Source organism: Parambassis ranga, chromosome 19, assembly GCF_900634625.1.
Source record: "Parambassis ranga chromosome 19, fParRan2.1, whole genome shotgun sequence".
Classification (NCBI taxonomy): domain Eukaryota; kingdom Metazoa; phylum Chordata; class Actinopteri; family Ambassidae; genus Parambassis; species Parambassis ranga.
In genome coordinates, this window is record NC_041039.1 from 9,295,517 (window position 1) to 9,316,850 (window position 21,334).

The 21,334-nt window shown below is 41.6% G+C and overlaps 5 protein-coding genes across 6 annotated transcripts in view; 2 read left to right on the forward strand and 3 right to left on the reverse strand.

Annotated features, from left to right (window-relative positions):
- Positions 1–179, reverse strand: part of LOC114452133 (zinc finger protein 385B-like) — a 45,940-nt gene extending 45,761 nt beyond the window's left edge. The window contains exon 1 of the mRNA XM_028431270.1: positions 99–179. Coding sequence (XP_028287071.1) covers positions 99–135 — 37 coding nt within the window. The 5' untranslated portion in view covers positions 136–179. The remainder of the gene's footprint in view (positions 1–98) is intronic.
- A 4,430-nt stretch (positions 180–4,609) lies between these two features.
- On the reverse strand, positions 4,610–7,798 carry LOC114452577 (ras-related protein Rab-5C-like). Its single transcript, XM_028431954.1, has 6 exons — positions 7,640–7,798; positions 6,734–6,916; positions 6,511–6,662; positions 6,112–6,234; positions 5,923–6,016; positions 4,610–5,816 (listed from the first exon to the last, which is right to left on the reverse strand). Exons 2-6 carry the CDS (start codon positions 6,900–6,902, stop codon positions 5,692–5,694), a joined length of 663 nt encoding a protein of 220 aa, XP_028287755.1. The 5' UTR covers positions 6,903–6,916; positions 7,640–7,798; the 3' UTR covers positions 4,610–5,691.
- Positions 7,799–8,425: 627 nt separating this feature from the next.
- Positions 8,426–11,629, forward strand: klhl11 (kelch-like family member 11). Its single transcript, XM_028431951.1, has 2 exons — positions 8,426–9,100; positions 9,337–11,629. Exons 1-2 carry the CDS (start codon positions 8,565–8,567, stop codon positions 10,919–10,921), a joined length of 2,121 nt encoding a protein of 706 aa, XP_028287752.1. The 5' UTR covers positions 8,426–8,564; the 3' UTR covers positions 10,922–11,629.
- A 1,421-nt stretch (positions 11,630–13,050) lies between these two features.
- LOC114452576 (7-methylguanosine phosphate-specific 5'-nucleotidase-like) lies at positions 13,051–16,934 on the forward strand. 2 transcript variants are annotated; one of them, XR_003672283.1, is made up of 11 exons: positions 13,051–13,210; positions 13,708–13,782; positions 13,927–14,025; positions 14,185–14,254; positions 14,371–14,417; positions 14,526–14,611; positions 14,853–14,942; positions 15,137–15,299; positions 15,384–15,584; positions 15,654–16,580; positions 16,611–16,934. XR_003672283.1 is itself a non-coding variant. In XM_028431953.1 (10 exons), the coding sequence occupies exons 1-10, from the start codon at positions 13,208–13,210 to the stop codon at positions 15,771–15,773; spliced, it is 954 nt and encodes a 317-aa protein (XP_028287754.1). In that variant the 5' UTR covers positions 13,051–13,207; the 3' UTR covers positions 15,774–16,934. The 2 variants fall into 2 exon arrangements, 1 of the variants encoding a protein (XP_028287754.1); XM_028431953.1 differs by having other exon boundaries at positions 15,654–16,934.
- fkbp10b (FKBP prolyl isomerase 10b) lies at positions 16,733–20,247 on the reverse strand. Its single transcript, XM_028431952.1, has 10 exons — positions 20,051–20,247; positions 19,690–19,835; positions 19,250–19,439; positions 18,935–19,080; positions 18,664–18,853; positions 18,435–18,580; positions 18,131–18,320; positions 17,915–18,057; positions 17,634–17,797; positions 16,733–17,207 (listed from the first exon to the last, which is right to left on the reverse strand). Exons 1-10 carry the CDS (start codon positions 20,245–20,247, stop codon positions 17,013–17,015), a joined length of 1,707 nt encoding a protein of 568 aa, XP_028287753.1. The 3' UTR covers positions 16,733–17,012.
- Between the last annotated feature and the right edge of the window lie 1,087 nt (positions 20,248–21,334).

Sequence of the window (21,334 nt, forward strand, 5' to 3'; positions counted from 1 at the left end):
GCTGACAAAAAGAAAAGCAAAAGAAAACCAGTCAGCACAACAATAAACAATCCACGTGTGTCTAAAGCGAAGCTCGGCGTTAAAAAGCCGCTTCTTACCTGTGTGAGACGGTGTCACGGCTCCTCTGTTGTCCATGTCCAGCTGTCACAGATTACAGAGCGAGCGCAGCTGCAGGCGTTTCAGTCCCGCGAGCGAGTCAAGAAGAAGAGGAGATAAAGACCACGCGGTTATTGTGCGCGCGCTGTGGAACTGCCACCTGCGCGACAGAGATACCAAAATCACTGCGCGCGGGGATGAGAGACAAACAGAGAGACAGAGAGAGAGAGAGAGAGAGAGGAACTCGGTCAACAGAGGTGCAATGTTAGAAATGTAAAATGTTCACATGAATGAGCAATAAGAGTAACTTCTTACAGGATATCTGTAGGAAAATGCATCTTTTTTTACAGGGTATAAGGTGTACCTAAAGGTCACTATAGGTCATTCATTATGACAGGAGTCATTTATCCATACTATTGCTGCTATATATGTTTAATAACTCTTTCCCTGTCACGGAACACAAACAAGTTGCTTATTCTATTGCTTAAATATCTATGGTATGATAATATCAGCCAATCTGTCTTTTCTATTTTGGTTCTGTTTGACATGCTGCAGAGAGCAGACCTTAACTAGGACAACAGTAATTCAGTTTTCACAGCAGTGATTGGATGAAAGGGTGGATATGAAGGAAAGTACTGAAAAAAAAAATAAGCAGCAGAGGATGAGATGTCTTTTGGTACGCACTGTGTGCAAAACATCACATACTACATTTCCCACAATGCAACTGGGTAGTGTATTTTGTTGGAGTCTGACTCATTTCTAACATCCAGATTGTGACACAGCCTTTTTTTGTTATAAAAGAGGTCATTTTCAGGTTTATTAAAATTGACATCATTCTCTAATAAAATATAAATAAAATACACCTATAATATATAATCTGTTTCACTATTTTTTCCTTTTGAGCAGTGAAAGTGGATTTCTGAATGGCCTGACTTAAAGTCTTTGTCAGACACCTGCTGGTATTTTTACAGCTGTGAAACAATGCTAATATATATCCCTGGACTGTTCTAATAAAAGCCACGCTGCTACAACATAATGGCCACTTGGACTAAGACGAATTGTTTGGGGGGTCAAAGGAAAATGTTCCGCCTCCCTGACATGTCAAATCCTCTCCACCTTTAGGTCCTGTTTGTGTGCTGTGGGGCCTATTACCAGCTCATTCCCCAATCCCTCCCCCCCTTATTAACATTGTTGGGCTATGTTCAAAAGCAGATGCCTGCTGCAGATGAATTCGGGCATACAGTGACGCGGGCGCATGCCTGTGTCTGCTGTGGCCGACCTGGTGATGGTGTGCGTTTGAATCAGCTGTCATTTCACTGTGATGGATGCATGGTGGAAACATACTTGGAGTTTGAGCTATGTCCTTCTTGTTGGAGTCCTCTGGCACCCTGCTTGACCCCAACACAAGGCAGCAGCCCTAAAAATAAAGGAGCACATGTGCGCATACAAACAGAGACAAGGGAGTAAGATATCAGATGCAAAAGAAAACAGCAGCTACACACACACACGCACACACTCTGTTTGCCCATCCAAGTAGAATTAGTCTCCTGTTGTTAAGGCTGGATTTCCAAATGTAGGGTGTACTCGGCTGCTCCATTTCCACAGAGCTCAATCAACATGTCCTAGCGATCAAAGTTAATGCCAGGCCTTGGCTCCATCATCATCTTGAGTGCTGTCATTAAAGGACATTTTTATTCTGCTGCGCCTAGAATCATTGAGAATAACACTGGTCCACAGCTCAAAACCACGTGTTGCAGTTTAACCTGGTCGCCATGGTAACATATTTTTAAAAATGTATTCAGTCCATCTTTTTGACTTCAAAGTTTGATTGAGATGGCACTTGAAGGATGTGGACTATAGAAGTGAAGAATGGCACCATTTTGGAGTCAGATAATGGCGGTAGTACACAGCTTGGAAGTCAGCTGTAAAGATCATCCGATGTCCACTTTTTGACACCCAGTAGGACTAGTTATGCAGGGACAGTTCAATACAGTTCAGGGATGTCACGCATGAGTAATGCTTACAAATGGCAGAGGTATTAATCCTGTCTGCTCTATGTGACAAATGTCAGGAAATGAAAAGGACATAAGTCATCTGCTGATATTGTAGCAGCAAATGAAAGAATCAATCAAGCTTTGAAATAGATTGATTGCATTTTTTCAGGTCTCCTAAACATTTCAAAACGCTCTCAACAAGATACCTCATCAAAACAAACGAACAGTTTATGATTCCTGTTTCAAGATGCATTGTGGGAAAGTAGCTCTACTCGAGTGTTCGTCCTTGTCTTCGTGTTATTGAAGTCCCATTACATTTTATTTTCAATAAAAAATGACCATGACTCACTAAAAGAGGAAGTGCCTGTAAAAGCTTAAAACCTTTGAACAATTGAATTTTCTTTCTTGTTTTGTAGAATGTCTCTGAATCACTGCGGTAAAAAAAAGACACAGAAGACCACATTTTAGGTAGGCAACTGTAAAAACATAAATACAGTACAAATCCTGCTATGTAAGCCAAGAATAAGCACCTCAGTAAACCTTCTTTATTTTGATCCTGAAAGTGTGAGAATGCTAAACATCTCCCCCGTATCAGTTGTGCTGTTGTCCTCTGTGGATGAGAGAATTTCAAATATTTAAAACAAAATGTAACTGTATTCCTGAAGTTCCAGGAATATTTAGACTGCTGCTCCCCTTATTATGTGTTTACACTTTTAAACCACTAAGAGACAATGAGAACATTCAGGAAATATAAGTAAGCAAATATAAAAATCGCTCAATTGTTCTTCCCTCAGTTCCTTCACTCACTCATATCCCATCCGGTGGTAACCACAGTTAGATGTTTCATTTTAGATAAGAGGCAATTATTGTAGCACATCACACATACTGTCGCTATCAGCAGTGCACCACAGAATGAGTCCTGATACGCGTCCCTGTGCCCTTGCTGTTTAATGACATTTCTTTCTGTCCGGGAAGATAGAGGGAGTCAATCAGCGTGACTGTTTGGAAAATTCTTAGCATTTTCTTTCCCTTTTTGAACTGAGCTATAAAATTGAGCTGCTGGTCCCCTCCCCAAACAAAAACATATTTACAGAACTAAAGCTAATCCAAAAAAATTCTTGTTGTTATGACAACCACACCGTTTGGCCACATTACCTGTTTCATTTGTTGCAAGGAATCAAAATGGCATTGATTTTCAGGGCACATTTCCTTTATTCTCTAAACCTCCTCCTCTATAAACACAGTCAATTTCAGCGCCGCTCTCACACCATTATGATTCACAGAGGCCAAGCATGAAATGAGTTCCTTTTCTGACAGAACCCAGCTTGACTGACAGCTCAACAAATGAGAAATCATGCTGCCATATCTGAGGCATGTTTGTGCCTGTGTGTATAGCTTTAAGAGTGGATTTAATGTTTAGGTTTTTTTTTAATGTTTAGGTGGAGGATCAGGATTTTCTGAGCACACATTAAACATTAAGACTTATCATATTCCTTTTTTAGTGTTAAGTCATAAGTCTTTTTTGGTGTGTTGAATCCTCCACGGGGTGCAACACAACAGCATAATTCGTCAAACTGCCATTTTATGTGCACTGCCGTTGTAGAGGATACATTTCTGTACTGTAACACAGGCACATACAGGATATATTTAAATTATATACATCTGCAGACTGTCAGCTGGTATAAATGTTTCCAGATGCATGTTGTAATAATCCCATTAAAGGGCTAGAAGCAAGATACTTATCCACAGTGTGTAGATAAGTATCTTGTTTCAAGGTTTCACCAGTTATCAGATAATAAAAGCAGATTCCCAGCTTTCACCCAGTAACATGTCGTTTTGAGAGCACACAGATTTAGATGTGTAATGGCTGAGCGATTATGGCAGACTGACGGCACAATTCAAGCTGTAGCTAATCGCAGCTCTGCCGTGAATGTGAAGATGTTAATTCTGTTCCACCACCCCCAATCTAAGCACACTGAACTCATCATCACTGTAAAATGTTGGCCATTTCATAAAAAAAAAATCAGCCAGGCAAGATGCAAGTGGAATTTATCAGCCTCCAACCAGTGATGTGGACTTCAAAGCTAGTCATCACAACAATTATTTAAATCAAAGTCCAGCAGTGCAGGAACATAAGCTGATGGTGCTAACTGGAACACTTAAGTAATAAAAAATGGTGAATGACAGCTTCTATCTCTTTGTTTATTGATGAACAGAAGCTACACATGCGATCAGTAGTGTTTTGTATTAGGAATCAAGTGTGATGCTGCCACCTAGTGTTTACTGATGGTTTTTTTCCACCTGCAACAGAAATTCTCTGCAATGTATGGACACATTTTAATTCAGACATTTGTTTATAGTTAGGTAAAGAGCACCTCAAATTAAAGCTGATATTTGCAGCAAGTATCTGTGATTTTTCTTTTAAAATGTAATTTTTAAACGAGCACATGCACAAAAATGCATTAGGAATGTCATCTAATGCCAAACTGTACACTGCAAATCAACTCAAAACCAAAGAATTGCATTGAATGTTATTTATTACTTTTTAGATTTAGAAGTTCACATTTTGTTTATAAAAGGCTAACAACTCTCTGGTATTACAGTTGTCAATGCACAGTGAATGAAAACGGCATTTGCTATACGGGTCTGAAACACCTCCCAGGGTTTGTAGTCTGAAATCAGATTGTGATCTGCTTCAGTGAGCAAAGATTGAAGCTTTGTCTTATCCAGGTCCCTATAACGAATAACACCTGGCATTAAAACATGATTTCTATCTGGATGCCTGAAGACATCATTTGTGTAAATGCACACAAAACACATTCGGACTGGTATGCAAATGGCCAGACAGGCATCACTCAGCAAGCTTTCACACCTCTGTGTCTCCCTATTAGCTTTAACATGCTGAGAAGATGAGAAGCTACTAAACTCTTTTGCTGGACTTAGTATGCAAGTCTCCTGGCACGTCCATAAGCTGGGATGTCACGAATTTGCAAATTGAGGAGATACGATAAAAGCATATCTTATTGTCCAGATATGTTATCATGCTAACAGCAGGTGCAAACGTGGTTCAAAATCTAAATTGCAAGAAGACAAAAGCCTTAACAATGCCACCATTTGTAATTTTGCATTGGTAATAGTTGGGTATTTCTTCTATAAAGATCAGTGTGGAAGGAAATTAATAGAACATGTGTAAGTGTGAGTGCATATATAAGTATATGCTTTATATACTATATACACACATACAAAAATGGCTGACAACCTCATCTTCACAAAAGTTCATTTAAAACTGTTTTTTTTTTCAATCAACTGAGACAGAGGCTGAAGATGAAAAGAGAGGTAGACAGACATTACATGGGGAGAAAGACAGAAGAGAAGTAGTGAGGGATATTGTGAATTCCCTCTAGCTTATGATTCTTTTTTTTAAAAAAAAGTTCCTTTAATCAAAGAGGATCCAGATAATCTCATCTGTACTTTCAGTTTAAGTGCAGGAGTGGTGAGCAGCTCTGCCCCCCCTGCCTCTCTGGGTTTTAGCTATTTAGCTATGTGTAGTCCTTAAAATAATGTTCAGGGCTCATTTACTAAGTTCATTGTTTTGTACTTGTTAATTGCCACCACAGCACTGGCTGGTGCGGCCCTGAGGGCTAGCTTCTTGTAGATCCACTCCTGTCCTTGTCCGACCACCTGGTCCAGCCCCGCCCTGAGGATCACTCTTCGGTAGCTTCTTTGCTACAGGGACAGGAATACAGATAATTAAATGAAATCTGTCATTGTAGTTAAGTTTGATCAGAACAGTGTCACCTTTTATTTACTGAAAATTGTAAGTTTTACTCACCAATAGCCATGAAAATTTCATTAACATTCATGGCAGTCTTGGCTGAGGTCTCCATGAAAAGCAGACTGTTGTCATCAGCATATGCCTGTGCCTCCTGAGGACATTACACACAAGATTTCGATTTAAGTATAAATGTTGTCATTTAATATGTTTAAATTCATTGACAGTCATTTTTACAAATCTTCATACCTGAAGATCTACGGCTCTCTTGTTTGCGATGTCTGCCTTGTTGCCAGCTAAAGCGATCACTATGTTGGGACTGGCTTGTCTCTGGAGCTCCTTCACCCAGTTTTTTGCACGTGCAAAGGTATCCTGATAACCCGACACACTTTATTAGTATCGTTCTCACCCAAAGTATTCCTAATAACAGCTTTTTTTAAACTTGATGGAACAATTTGTACTTTTGACAGGATGTTTATGACATGATCTGAAAATCAACACATGTATGAACAAATACATACGTTTCAACTAATTTTAAACACACAACTTTTAACAAAACTAACAAACTAACAACACACAGAAAAAACTAGTACGGTAAGTAGTAAAATTTCTATCTTTAGCAATGCCTGAATTTCATCTTAAACCTACTGTGTTAGTAATATCGTAGACCACAATGGCTGCCTGTGCTCCTCTGTAGTACATCGGAGCCAGGCTATGGTAGCGCTCTTGACCTGCTGTGTCCCAGATCTCAAACTTCACAGTGGTGTCGTCAAGGCAGACAGTCTGTGTGAGGAAGGCAGCTGGAAAAAGAAGAACAATGCACTTAGGTGGAATTATAGCATTTTATAATTGGTGTTCAGGTGTCTCTTACCTCCAATCGTACTCTCCTGGAATTCATGAAATTGGCCTTTGACAAAACGCAGCACTAAGCTTGACTTTCCCACAGCTGACTCCCCCAGCAGCACCAGTTTGAACTGGCAGATTTTGTTTGCTGCAGCAGCACCATTAGGCCTGCTCGCTCCTCCACCTCGCCCAGCCATTGACAGGTAAGAGACTGAGGATGAGATGATCGGAAATTAGCAGGTGTAAATATGGAAGTACCGTCTGGGAACACAGGCACTTATAGTGAAAGAAGTCAAAGATCAAACTCTTGGTGGCAAAAACCATAATGGGACGAGCAGCTGTAGTCTGAAACACATGATCTTAAATGCACACACTTAACAAAATAAGGTCCAAACAGACCATATCTAAAGACTGTGCATCCCTGGTATTATGGTATATGTGATTGATACTTTTATCCATCAAAAGGCTTAGTATCCAGGCTTCCAAAATATTAAATTTGACCAATCAAATCAAAACCAATTGGAAGCAAATTTCACGTCACGTCTACATTATTTTGTCAACTTAATTATAAAGTAATCACTTCCAAAAAACGTTTTCCCCCTTGTTACCACTTTACATATACTTTGTGCCAACAATGCATCTGGTAAAGTGACTGTTTATACTCAATTGTTATTTTTTCTCGCGTCCACACTGACTCCAATAACCAACCCTAATTTTTTATTGATATATTATTATTTAAGAAAAACAAAGTCTAAACAAACTGATGACAAAACCAGTTGAACCTGCTGTTCTTAACTACACGAACAAAAACAACACCACTAGCAAGTTAGCTCCGAGGCTAAAGCTCGCCTGTAACGTGATGAATTAGCAATGCTAATGTCGGCTAATACGAAAAATAACAAAAGATGTACCACAACCATGTTGGCGTTCTTACCAAGAATGGACAAGAATATCCACTCCACCTTGTGAAGGGTAAAATATGACAGTGTTATTCCTCGATAATGGCGTTTTATGCTTTTCCCCTAAAACACTTTCAGATTCAGCTTCCGCCTTGTGTAACCAAAATACTTCCTGATTCGTTTATCATGTGATGCAATTGCCACGACCAATGAAACGAGCAAACAGCAGGCCGTCAAAGAAAGAGAGCTCCGAAGAAGCCCGATCTCGTCCGATGTCAAAAGCCAATCACAGCCTCCAGAAGCGCTTTGCTGCTTGATGGGTTTTTTTATACGGTCTATGTTTTCACCTTATTATTACGACATATTTCTTGATATTGTCTTTTACAATGGAGGGGCATGTGTATTATTATTATTGTTCTTTTTTTGTCTTACAGTGTTAAGATAGGAGCTTTGTTGGCTCTGATGATGAAGATCTGCATGAAACACAACTTATCACCAACATGTCGTATTTTTTCGTTGTACCCAAATGCAACACTGTCCTTTGCATGGCGAAAATTAAGTTATTTATTATTGTGTTATCAATTTGTATTGCAAAACAATATCTGATGACATTTTTGTGAGCTGTATGCAATGTGAATTAAAGCACTGAATATAAACAACAGAAGGGCGCATACCACCAGCAGTTGTATCAAGTCTCAATGCGCATGCGTAAAACCGGTGTATCCCTCAAACAAAAGGTAAACTTCCCCGAAAGAAAGAATCTTTCATACGCCAAAAAAAAAAAAAAAAAACAAAAACAGAAAAATCAACAAGACCTGTAGTTCCCTTGTATTTCCATCAGCACTGTGCGGACAGAGGTGTCTTCGGTCCGTCTGTCCAAACCTGTCACATTTGGAATATTCTTGAAGACGGAAGTGAGTGCTCCTGTTTTCCAATCAAGCCTCTGAACGCAACGCATGTATGTCAGTCTTTGAATGCCTGTTTACCTGCGTTATATACACCTATGAGTTCTTACCGAAGATAGTGCAGAGATTTCATTTGCCTTTGAGTTTCTCTCTCTGCGGTATGGCAGCAGAAGAGCCAGAGGACAGCAGCCAGAGCGGCGGATCTCGGGGAGCGCTAACAGGTGACGGAGAACCTGAGGAGGAGGCCGAGGAGTTTACCTGCTCGGCCCACTGCTCGGAGCTCTCGCGGCGGCAGAATGAGCAGAGGAAGGCAGGGCTGTTCTGCGACGTGAATCTGGTTTTCAGCTCCTGGAATAGGGTCCAAACGTTGGCCGCACATCGCTCGGTTTTGTCCGCTGCGTCGCAGTACTTCACGCTGTTGCTGGGCGGACAGTTTTCAGAGTCACAGTCCGCCAGCGTGGAGCTAAAAGAGTGGAGCTCCGCCACGGGACCTGAGCCAGAGACTGTGGAGAGCGTCATACAGTTCATGTACACAGGAGAAGTCAGGGTGACCACTGCCAATGTGCATGAAGTGTTGGAGCTCGCAGACAGGTGATTCTACTTTTCAGACATACAATAACATTTGTTCCATATTCTTTCTGGCGCTAAATGAACCACACCTTGTACTGGCTTGACTGAAAAAAGCAAGTTTAGCAGTTAAATTACAGCTTAAGGCCTACATTTTGGGGCAAATGATGAAAGTTGATTCAGTAGAATTGATTAAAAAACCATTGAAATGTAATATCTGCCTCTGAACCCTCAGTTTAAATGTTTTTTGCATCCATCAGGTTCCTGCTGGGGCAGCTGAAATCCTTCTGTGCCGAGTTCCTGATGAAGAAGTTGACCCTGTCTAACTGTGTGGCCGTGCACAGCCTCGCTCACATGTACACACTGGACCAGCTGGCTAAGGAAGCTGCAGACACCATCAGAAGAAACTTCCCCAAAGTTATCTGCAATGAAGAATTCTACACACTGCCATTCCACCTGGTGCGAGACTGGCTGTCTGACTCGGAGATCATAGTGGACTCTGAGCAGAAGCTGTTTGAGGCTGTGGTAAAGTGGGTCCAGCAAAACATACAGGAAAAAGAGAAACATTTTGAGGAGCTGTTCAGGCTTTTAAGGCTGCCGCAGATTGGTCCGTCCTACCTGATGCAGGGGGTGAGAAAGGAGCCCTTGGTGGCACAGAGTGCAGCCTGTCAGCAGCTGGTGTCTGATGCTCTGGAGCTCCATGCTGTTCGCAATGAAACGCTAAAGTCATCTGGCGCAGAGCTCTGCGCTTCCTACACGGCAGCCATCCTGCCACGTTTTGGTCAGAACATGGATGTAATCATGGTTGTGGGTGGTGTTTCAGAGGGGGGAGATTATTTAAGTGAGTGTGTGGGCTATTTTGTTGCTGAGGACCGTTGGGTCAACCTGCCACACATTCACAACCACCTTGACGGACACGCCATTGCTGTAACTGATGGCCATGTTTATGTGGCGGGCTCCATGGAGCCGGGCTTTGCAAAGACGATGGAGCGCTACAACCCCAACTTCAACAGCTGGGAGCAGGTCAACAGCCTGACCACCCGCAAACACTCTTTCGGCCTAACATGTGTCAGAGATCTGCTCTACAGTATCGGTGGCCATGGCAACTTCAGTCCAGGCTTCAAGGATGTCACTGTCTATGAACCTGAGCAGGATGAGTGGTTAAGTCTTGAGCCAGCACCAAAGATCCTACGAGATGTAAAGACAGTGAGTGTGGAGGATCGTTATCTGTATGTGATGGCCAGGACCCCTGTAGACACGGACGATGAGGACGGACTGAGCACCGTGACAATTTGCTACGATACAGAGAGTCGCAAGTGGCAAGAAGTGGACTCCTTACCGCTCCTTGATAACTACTGTAGTTTTCAAATGGCTGTTTCATCCACCAGCTTCTACCACACCGCTTCCTGCTGTCCAAAGAACTACAAGGTAACAGTTGAGGCCGCTCAGCAGACAATAAGCAGAAACATCTCTGACGACATCATCGACAGCCTCCCGTCAGAGGTCCTCAGCACTGAGGGTGCTGCCGTTTGCTTTCTGGGTGAAGACATCTTCATCATCGGTGGGTGGAAGAACAGCAGCAACGTGGACAGGCAGTACCGCAAGGACGCCTACCGTTACTGTGCAGAGAGGAAGCGCTGGACGTTGCTGCCTCCTTTACCTCAGCCACGGTGCAGAGCGGCGGCATGCCATGTTCGCATCCCATACCAGTATCTTTACGGCTGCCAACACTTCCCCATGCCCCAGAACCTGGCTCGACACCGAGACCGCATGCAGCAGATGCAGCAGCTCCACCGACGCACTCTAACTCTGCGGAGACAGCTGCAGTCTCAGATTGAATGCTGAGACTCTGCTTTGATCAACACATCCTAATCTACTGATGAATAGACCTAGTTGTTTTCCAAGTTTTGTTTTGCCTTAAGAGCTGATGTGTAGGAAAAACAGCCAGACAGGCTAAAGAAATATCACTCTGATGTTATCATTTGGCCTCACATTTTGAGCTCAGGCCTTACATTTATTCTGTCTATAGGACTGTGCCTGCTGTTATATTTTCCAACAAATGTTGTTGAGTATCATGAGCTTTTTATTATTTAATTTTTAGCTTAGCCCTCTTAATTGTGGCATTTCTTAATGCCTAAGAAAATATGATGTCAACGTTTGTGATGCAGGTTATAATAAATGTAAACATGTCCTTCCACAGCAGGAACCTTGGGCATGCATAGGTAGTTCTTTACAGGAATAGCTGCTCTTCTTCGTTTTGCTTCTGCAAGAATTCCGCATATGGTCTTTTGCCCTGAAATAGTCCATTCCTGCAGAGGAAAAATGCCAAATGACAGTAGCAAAGCAAGCTTTCTGTCTGCTTTAATTGTGATGAATGTTAAAAAAAATGTAAGTGCAAAAATAGTAACAACAAACTTCTTGCTACATCTAATTCTTTCCTACCTCCAGTTTTTGCTGATGTTTTTTGCACTGTGAACATTTTGTAAGTGTTAAAACAGACAATCATGTGTCATAGTTTTGTGTCAGAGTCAGTTTTTGTAGCAAGGACTAAAGGAAAATCTGCCATTCCAATTCATATGTAGAATTTAAGTAGTAAATATTATATCTGGACAAAAAAATTGTTGCATAAATAGACACAAATAAATGGGGGGGGGGGGGGGGGGGCATGTTTGGTTTTACTTAAACAGATTGAAAATCTGTTCTCGTGCTTTAGGGACACTGGCTCATATTCCCTAACCTTATGGATGGTTTGTTGGTTTCAGTGGACTCGTTTTGTGTGTGCACTGCTTGCCGGCAGTATTTATTCTGCTTTTTTGCCTCAATGAATAAGAGCACGTTATCAAATGGACGTTGTGTTGTGTAAAATACACATATAATTTTATGCACTGTTTATCCACTGTTCCAAAGTGTTTCATAGGACCCCAGGTCCCGGGTATAACTAAAGAGCTACATTCATTGTATTCCTTGCTCCGTTGAAACTGCACAACTCTGTTGTGTTCCACTATAACATATTGTGTATAGTGTCAGAAGATTTCCTGTGGAATTTGATTCTTTGTGCGTGGAGAATAAGTTTTAAACCAATATATCATGTAAACAAATAGCTGTCCTCGTGATGAATCATGCAGGGTGAACCTGTAACTCAGAGTTTAGCACAGAAATAAATATTTTCTTTGTATATGTTACTGTGCTTGTTTTTATTTATTAGTTAAAGCCATTGGGTGGGGACATGTCTCCATATACAGTCGCCACCAATATCCAACAACCACTGAAATGCCCCTACCAGTAAATTTGATCAAATCAATCCATGCGGGGGATTTAAAAGAGGGAAGCTGTAAGTCAGACGGGATCAACAATTCCTTTAATATTATGATAATATTATACAATATAATATATAATATTATATAATAAATTCATAATTTTCAGCACAGGCTTCACAAACAAAACATAAAACGGGAAATAAAAAGGTTACTATCAGTAAAACGTCGAATAAAGTGTGAAAACTTAGATAGCAAGCCTTATAGTAGGTGGAAAAGATAGAGGTTTGTCTCCATCTAGTGGTGCTGTTAGTGAATTTAATTTTCTGATTGTGATTAATTTAAAAGCTCGTTTAGTTTGAAGTGGGGTTATGGGGGGTTATGCGGGTTATGGGGTTGGATTTATGCTTCCTATATGTAACATATCTCATGGTCGGCATGTCCTCCTTTGATATAAACGCGATATACAAAAATAAGTGAACTCATAGTATGTGTTAAAATAAGGAACGTGGAGCAGTACAAGCACTAAATTTCAAACATGGGAAAGCCAGAATTACCCTCATAATGTCAACGACAGATGTATCAGTATTAAAGTTTAAACATTTATAAAAAGTTAGTATGGAACGCCGCATCCTCTCAGTGCAATAGGAACAAATATAGGCCGGAACCATGTTTTGTATGCAGTGGTAGGGGGAAGCTTTTTGGTGCAACCTATAGGAATGTAAACACCATTCAAACCGCTGCAGCGGCTTGTAAACGATTATTTCACGTATTCACAGTTAAAATGTGTATATAGACACATATACATGAACAAAATATAACGATTGTTTCAAAGGCACGTTAAGTTTCGCTGACACGTAACCGTTTCCGTTTGAAAATGGTAAGTTGTTGGTGTTAGATGTTACGTAATCGTTGCAAGAGTAGCAGGACAGGCCGAATACGTTCAAATACTGTCACACTTTAGGTGTAATAATAATAATAACGAAGGACTAAGTGTTTTGTTTTATTCTTTTATGCGCTAATTTTGTCTAGCATTAGAACAGTCCGTGTATTATTTCTGTGCTGCAATACTGCACCGTCAGCAGGTTATTTTTAGCTGTAGCGTGTAGACCGAGAAGAAGCTCGTAAAGCAGTTAAATAGTTCTATAACTGCTTATAATAGATGAACATGGGTACTAAAAGGAAAAAAAATAAAATGTTTCATTTCTGTAAAATGTTTCATTATTTTGTAGTTTTCTACAAGCAGAGTGGTCTAAAAGTCTGAATTTACAATTAAATATAAAATATTTTTATGTAAACATGAAACCAACTTTAAAACACAATCAGTTCTGACATGCTAAATGTATGTCTCTGAAATGTTTCCACTTTTACTTGCAGATATACCATGTTCCCTGGATCTACACACCAGTGCGGACAGTTCTGGCCATCTGGCATCAGCTGATCAAAACTGAGGTGAAGAAGCTCCTCTAATAACTTTATAGGCTTGGCATTAATGTTAAGCTTATGGCTATAAAGAAACCTCCAGAAACCTCTTTCTATCTGTGAGTCAATATTTTAATAAACATGGATTAGAAAACTGAAATCTCTGCCACTCAGATCCCGGAGCTATCAAAGTGCTCGGTGCTGATGAGGGAACGCGGCAGAGTGGAGGAGACGATCTATGCCATGCAGCGAGCAGGTGCAGGAAACCTGCAGGTGAGTGAGAGCTCTAAGGGGAAGTCGTAGCCAGGCATGTGTGTGTATTGTTTTTATGGTTTAGAGTTAGAAACATTTAATGTATACTTAAATGAATTATACATTGGTTTGTTTTCAGTGAGTGACAGATAATTTTTTTAGCACCATCTTTTTTTACAGGTAATCTCAGATTTTGACATGACACTGACCAGATTTGCTCACAATGGCAAGAGAGTTCCCACCACCCACAGTAAGCACGCAGATTATCTCATCATCCTCATCATGCAGTATTATTATGAGCTGATGCCTGCACTCTGCTTTGCACATGGATTGTATTGTGTTTCTGTGTTTCCTTGCTTTTGGTAGACATCCTTGATAACCGGTTGTTGATTAATGAAGACTGCACTAAAAAGGTGGAGTGATAAGGGCAGTAATTACGCTTGATGAAACTACAAATTACAGTTCAGTTTATGATTTGCTGGAAACCCTGTTTTTTAGTGTTTTTTATTGGTCCATTGCAGATGCGGGAACTGATGAACACATATTATCCAATAGAGATAGATGCGAGCCGCAGTGTGGAAGAAAAGCTGCCTCTCATGGTGGAGTGGTACGAAATAAACACATCCAAATAATAATCCTTTGTGTTAACCTGTATATGTCACAAGCTTGGTTGATTCTCTGGATTATGTTTACATAATGTAAATCCATATTTAAGTTTTTCTTACGATTTCTCTGTAAAGTTCTCATTGTTATAGGCGCTATATAAATAACATTGACTTGACTAGAGGAAGATGAGCAGATTGAAAACGAGCAAGGTAAAAATCACATACTTGTGCTGCTCTCTACAGGTGGACAAAAGTCCATGAGCTGCTAATTCAGCAGAGGATCAGAAAAGACATGCTGTCACAGGCTGTGAAGGAATCCAGTGCCATGCTGAGGTACACACTTACAGCATATTCATACTTTATTTTTAAAAAGGCAATAGTATATATATATTTACTGACAATAATTAGCTGGGATTCTACTTTGGATATCTAATTTCTTGTCACACTACTTGACAAAAGATTATTATTATAAAAGAATCTGCATGTGGTTATTTAAACCACCATGCCCGGTGTATTTTTGTCTAAAGGGATGGCTACAAAGTGTTCTTTGACCGCCTGGCTGAGAACCAGGTGCCTTTGCTGATCTTCTCTGCTGGTGTTGGCGATGTCCTGGAGGAGGTGATCCGACAGAACCGTGTCTTTCATCCAAATGTCCACATCATCTCCAACTACATGGACTTTGACCACACTGTGAGTTACTCTTAACTTTTATGTGATGCACATATAATAGACTTTCAGTGACATTTTTTCACCTCTTGCTGTGTTGTTGATTAGGGGATCCTGCAAGCTTTCAAAGGCCAACTGATCCACACCTTCAACAAGAGGGAAGGTGCTCTATCACATGCTGCTTGCCTCAGAGAGCTACAGGGTCGACCTAACGTGCTGCTGCTGGGAGACTCTCTGGGAGACCTGACCATGGCTGATGGGGTATCTGAGCCTCAGAACATCCTGACCATTGGCTTCCTCAACGACCAGGTGAGATTAATGTGTAGTATTATCTAGTAAACTGTCAGAAACTGGATGCTCATTGTCTGAATGTCTCAGGTGGAAGAAAGAAAAGAGTTGTACGTCAACTCTTTTGACATCGTGCTGGTGAAGGATGAGACAATGGACGTTCCAAACGCCATTCTCGGGCACATCACCTCATCAAGAGATAGTAAGTAAACAGAAGTGGACACTGTGTGACAAAATACACAGAGAGGAACGTGTTCACTGCATTCAGCACAGGACATGCTGGACAGTCTCCACTATCCTTAAACCAGTTATAGAGACTGAACATTTTAACATGTGCACGTGAATGGTGCACATCACACACTCTTTAGTTTAACACTCTTTTTACTGTGAATCAGAGCCATCCTACCTAAAGTCTAAAAAAGTAATATGGCAGCTTTATAGACTTGACAGGGAATTAGCCACCCCATCATACCTGTAACTCAGTATAGGGAGGATAGAGTTACACACCAGCAGCCCTCCCTCTGAAGGAAGTATGTTTTTTTTGTCTTTCCTGTTTTCACTCCATTTAGCAAGTTACTAACTTTTATTTTGTTGTTTTTACTGGATGAAGACAAGCTGCTTTAAATGTCTCAATCTGCCAACTCTTGGACCTCATATTCGGTGTGTGTTCTGTATGTACTGTCTATCTCACTCTGTGTACATAGTTTAATCTGATCTAGCTGATACATTTTAAAGTATTTTATTTACCTACTTTTTCCTGGGCTTTGATGCAGAGCTACAACAATTTCCTGATGTCAGGCAGCATTATTATCAGAGATCTTAAGTTTCATTTATTTAAACAAAAAGGGCTTGATCTCCCTTCCATTTAAACAGATTTCCCCCGAGCTTTGATCCTGTCAGCTCAGTGACTTTTATTTATCTAATATTGGTTTTGGTGCTATGACTGTACAAAAGAGCAAACACTCACCAAGTTGAACTTTTTCCTGATTGTTGTTTTTTGTGCACTCCTGCCTTTTTGTCGCAAATGTTTCAACTTGCTCCAAAAAGTGCAGAAAAGACATGAAAAGTCAATGTTAGTCATTGAACAACAGTGTATCAATATTCAGGTAGAGTTGTTTTTGAGATGTCAAGAGGATTTTCTGTGCAGACAAAAACTGACCCGATGACTGTTTTCTTACAAACATTTTAATTCATGTGATTTTCAGGGACAGATAAAGGTGCTTTGTTTGGTTTTTCTAAAATACAATTATTAAACACAAACAATCATACAACACAGAAATCCACACACACACAAATCTGTGCACTATTTTCTTGTCATTTTAAAAAAAAGACTGTCCAATGTGGTATGGAAATATTAAACCATGACGCTGTACGGGGAAAGACTTGTTGCTTGTTTTTTTTAAGGTGTTGGGGTTTTATCCCTGAGAGAAACAAAGTATTTTGTCCTCATCACAATTCCTCGTGCCGTGCCTGCTCCCGCTCCTTGTCCTCATCTACCTTCAGTTTGAGCTCGTTGTCCGTGATAACGCCATCTTTGTTTCGGTCCTGGTTTTGGAACATGTCAGTGACAACCTGCTCCATGGTCAGTCCAGGCTTTATACGACCCTTGCCCTTTGACACCTGCAGCTTTATGAACTCCCCAAACTAGAGTTTAGGAGACAGAAAAAAAAGAAGTTAAATCTTATCAAAGACTTTGATATGAGCACAGACGTTATTAAAAGGTCCCATGTGTACAGTTTTTATTTAATATCACATGATCTTTACCACTTTAGCAATACATCATAGGCTTTTTATAATAGAAATGGTGGGGTTTAAGCTCCCTGAACTCATGAAGACTTTCAGAACATGTTTTAATAGTTTACGTTTGGTAGATGAGGAATTTAATTAATGTAATTATTATAGTTATTCTGGATGTTACCACCAGGGGCCACCAAATGGGGTGAAAACTGCATTCTCCTCTAATTGGTATGTATGCCTTGCACTTGGATGATTTTACCATAAATTGTCCAGTTTTTTGTCATGAGACAACATTCAGCCTGCAGATTAGAAAAGGTGATTGGTCAAACCTACCTCCTCTTGTGGCACCTCTCCATTCTTGTTGATGTCCAGAGCTTTAAAGAGGTCTGCAGGAGTGTCGTCGAGCCACACAAACAAGTAACCAGGTGGCACGCCCTTCTCAAAGTTGATCAATTCAATTTCAAAGACCAACACAGCGCTGCTAGGGACACCAATGACTAACAGAATGACAACACAACACTTTCATTTAATATGGAAGTAATTAATAGAAATGAATGTGTAAGTTCGTGCTGTTGTCTGTCAAAGTGTGACTCTTCACACAGCAGATGTCTCACCGCTTTTTTCTCCATGGCCAAGGTGAGGTGGCACTACCACCATCCTCTTCTCTCCCACACACATTCCCTGTAGGCCTTCATCCAGGCCGTCAATCACCTTGTCCGACCCCAGCACCGCATCCTGATGGTGCTCATAGTCATGCCTGAGGACGTTATCACATAAGTTAAAAGTACATTTGCTGTGTGGAGGATGAAAATGGTGCTGTGGCGACTCACGAAGAAAAGAGTAGTGTGCCGTCCAACAGGCTGCAGTTATAATGGTAGTGCACGAGGTCATTCACAGCGGTGGTGTCATTGCACACCTCAGGTCTGTGTGTGATCTGAATTTCCACTGTGTCGTTAGGGTTGTGGAAATCGATGACATGGATGTCGAAGACAACGACAGCTGAAGGGGGGATCACATCACCTGGACAGACCACACAAAGTGAAATTGTTTACATGGTCAACTTTCAAGATTTCTGTTGGTGCAGACTCTCACTGTGAGGTAGAAGAAACCTTTGCTCACACTACAGTAACGTACCTGCTCCTTGCTCTCCGTACGCCAGGTGTGGAGGGACGGTGACCCTCCTCCTCTCTCCAGTGCAGACCCCCTGCAGGGCCTGGTCCATACCTGCAATCAGATAGCCCTTCCCTATATAGGTGTTGTAGGTGCTGTTCCTCCGGTAACTGCAGGCAATGATGAAACCTCCTCAATGTCAAAACCAGCAGCATTACAAGAACCCGTTACAGCCAGCGTGACCTGAACTCACCTGCTGTCGAAGGGGATTCCATTCAGGAAGGTGCCGTTGTAGTGGTACCGGATGAAATCCCCAACCACAGACCTGCGTTTGCACGACTCGGGCACCACCTGGTTCTCAATGGTGATGTTATCCTTCGGGTTGTGGATGTCCACCAGCAGGACATCAAACACCAGAGTCGCCTGGGAGGGAATCTCTGTGCCTTGAAGACAGAAAGTGAAAATGTTATGTGACATGAGAGTCTTTTTGAAAAAGCGAGGATGCATTTGCCATTTGTACACACCGGATCCCTTTTCTCCGTAGCCTTTGAATGGTGGGATGACGATATTTCTGATCTCTCCCACACACATGCCCAGCAGGCCCTCATCCATGCCTTTGATCATCCAGCCCTCACCCACTAAGGAATTGTGGGTCTGCTTCCTTGTGTAGCTGCGTAGGGCTCATACAAGTCAAACACACAACTTCACAACATCCCTGTCTGACACAGTACAGACACACAGAGGCTGTCATTTGTATTTTGTTACTATTTTTAATTTACTAATTCTAATTAATTGATAAAATGTCACTGACACAGATACAAGCAGCCACTTAAATTCACCTGGAGTCGAAGTTGGTGCCGTCGAGCAGGGTGCCGTTAAAGTGGTAACGCACAAAGTCGGTACGCATCACAGAGCGTTTGCAGTCTTTAGGAGTGGTGATGGTTTTGGTAATGACCAGGTCAGCCTTGTTCCACAGATCTAGCAGTTGGATGTCGAACACCAGGGTGGTGTCTGGAGGAACTACATCTCCTGAAAATATGATTTCAAACACATCAGAAAGGAAAATAGAGCAAACAGAACAAGCCACTTACAATCATCAACACGCTGACAGTGTTTCCTGTAAACCAAGTAAAACAGAATCACATCCTCACAGACTTTCTTCTGGCAAGATAACAGTGTCTCTCTGTTAAATTTGCATTTTATTGTTGTATTTTTCTGTAATTCAACAGTCAATACCCATATACATAATATAAATACTATAACAACGATCTGGATTTACCTGCCCCGGTGCTTCCATAGGCCAGGTGTGGGGGGACTGTGATTTTCCTGCGTTCATTCACACACATGCCCTGCAGACCTTTATCAACACCTGTGATTAGTCGACCCTCCCCGATCAGGCCGACTTTGGCTGCTCCTCTCTGGTGGCTGTGAGGAAAAGGTTAACAAAGAAAGTGACAGAAGTGTACTTTGAGGAGATTTACTGCAGGCCGCCCGTGTTGAGTTTTAGAGAACATTTTCCAAATGGCTCTGCTGCATGTAGGTTTAAGGCCTCTGCAGCGCACTAATTGTCAGATTTGAGAACAATGTTAAAATTGTAAAACATGCACTTATAATTCAAGAAATAATGTCGACGGACTCACCTCGAATCAAATGTTTTCCCGTCGATAAATGACGCATTATAGTGATAACGTACATAATCTCCGTTTTTGACCTCCCTGGGGCAGACTTTAGGGATGAAGTGTCTGTCCACGACTACATCTCCCAACACAGGGCTGGGGTTACTCTCCACGGAAAACCACGTAGTGAGGAGAAAAAACACAGTGCACAAGGCAAACATTTTTTTAACAGCATAAAAAGGATTTAAAACAATTACAGTGGAATAACTTGATGCCCGGTGCTGTGCGCGCACTCTTTGCGCAGCCGCTGCAGATGTGGAGTGGAGCTGCGGGCTCTGAATGCTGTAAACGTGGACAATCTCCAGGTTACCGTGCACAGTTTTTTCAGTCTTTCTTCCAAAGTGGAAAGAGTGTCAGAGGTGGGAGTGGGAAGCGTCCCTGTCAAACTTACAACAATAAAAGAAAGCAGCACTTCCGTTAAGCAAATAAAAGACAAAACGCAAAGAATAGTAGGTGAACGTATATGTCGGGGGTAAAAATGTGTGAAGGGTGTTAGTTGACACACTTTCAGAATTAAATGACTGCGGGCTATAGCTCCTGGGTGAGTTTCCATCCGTGCCTTAGAACGCGTAGAATTTGTGAGCTTTTATTTTGAAAGCAATATCGCCGGTTGTTTGCGTCTGACTTGACTCTTTAGCATCGCTGCCCACAGCTGCACGCAGAGACTGAGACAGAGGGAGAGGTCCGCCTCTCTGGATCAGCCTCCTCAGCCGTAAAGCAGCCTGGGAGCCTCAAGTCTCTCAACTTTTTCATTAATGCCGCGAAGTTTAGATACTGTCCAGCTCCCACTTTGAGAAATCTAAGCACTAAAGGCGCTCTACAGAAACCCAGAGCCTGAAGCCCCTGAAGAGCAACAGAGCACAGGCAGACAGAGCAACCCATCATTGAAACGTGTGAAACATCTCATTTAAATAAATGGAAAACACCAGAATAAATGGAAACAGTTTGAGTTTTAGCAACAATCCAGTGTGACTGTCTACTAATTCCATCCACTGAATGTGTCCCTGTTAGACAAGTTTAGGATAAAGGTGATCAAAACAAATATGTCTGCGGACCCCCTGCTGGTACCAAACGCACCCGTACGTATATACACAAGGAACTTTTACGCACGCCTATTCTTGTGATAAATAAAGAAGCTGCAGCAGCTGTAGGGCCTGCTGAGAAACCCGAGACCTCTGAAAGGCCAAATCCCGGAATTCCCACAGACCCCCTAAGCGCTTCACCAGACCACCACACTGACTGTGGAAA

Coding starts and splice junctions, on each gene's coding strand:
- LOC114452577 (XM_028431954.1), bottom strand. CDS start 6,902: ATGGCTGGGCGAGGTGGAGGAGCGAGCAGGCCTAATGGTGCTGCTGCA. Junction 6,663..6,733: donor CCAGGAGAGTACGATTGGAG/GTAAGAGACACC, acceptor TTCTTTTTCCAG/CTGCCTTCCTCACACAGACT. Junction 6,017..6,111: donor AGAGAGCCGTAGATCTTCAG/GTATGAAGATTT, acceptor TAATGTCCTCAG/GAGGCACAGGCATATGCTGA.
- klhl11 (XM_028431951.1), top strand. CDS start 8,565: ATGTCAGTCTTTGAATGCCTGTTTACCTGCGTTATATACACCTATGAG. Junction 9,101..9,336: donor GTGTTGGAGCTCGCAGACAG/GTGATTCTACTT, acceptor TGCATCCATCAG/GTTCCTGCTGGGGCAGCTGA.
- LOC114452576 (XM_028431953.1), top strand. Junction 14,943..15,136: donor GAATCCAGTGCCATGCTGAG/GTACACACTTAC, acceptor TTTTGTCTAAAG/GGATGGCTACAAAGTGTTCT. Junction 15,300..15,383: donor ACATGGACTTTGACCACACT/GTGAGTTACTCT, acceptor GTTGTTGATTAG/GGGATCCTGCAAGCTTTCAA.
- fkbp10b (XM_028431952.1), bottom strand. CDS start 20,247: ATGTTTGCCTTGTGCACTGTGTTTTTTCTCCTCACTACGTGGTTTTCC. Junction 18,854..18,934: donor CTACGGAGAAAAGGGATCCG/GTGTGTACAAAT, acceptor TCTGTCTTCAAG/GCACAGAGATTCCCTCCCAG. Junction 18,058..18,130: donor GGCACACTACTCTTTTCTTC/GTGAGTCGCCAC, acceptor TAACGTCCTCAG/GCATGACTATGAGCACCATC.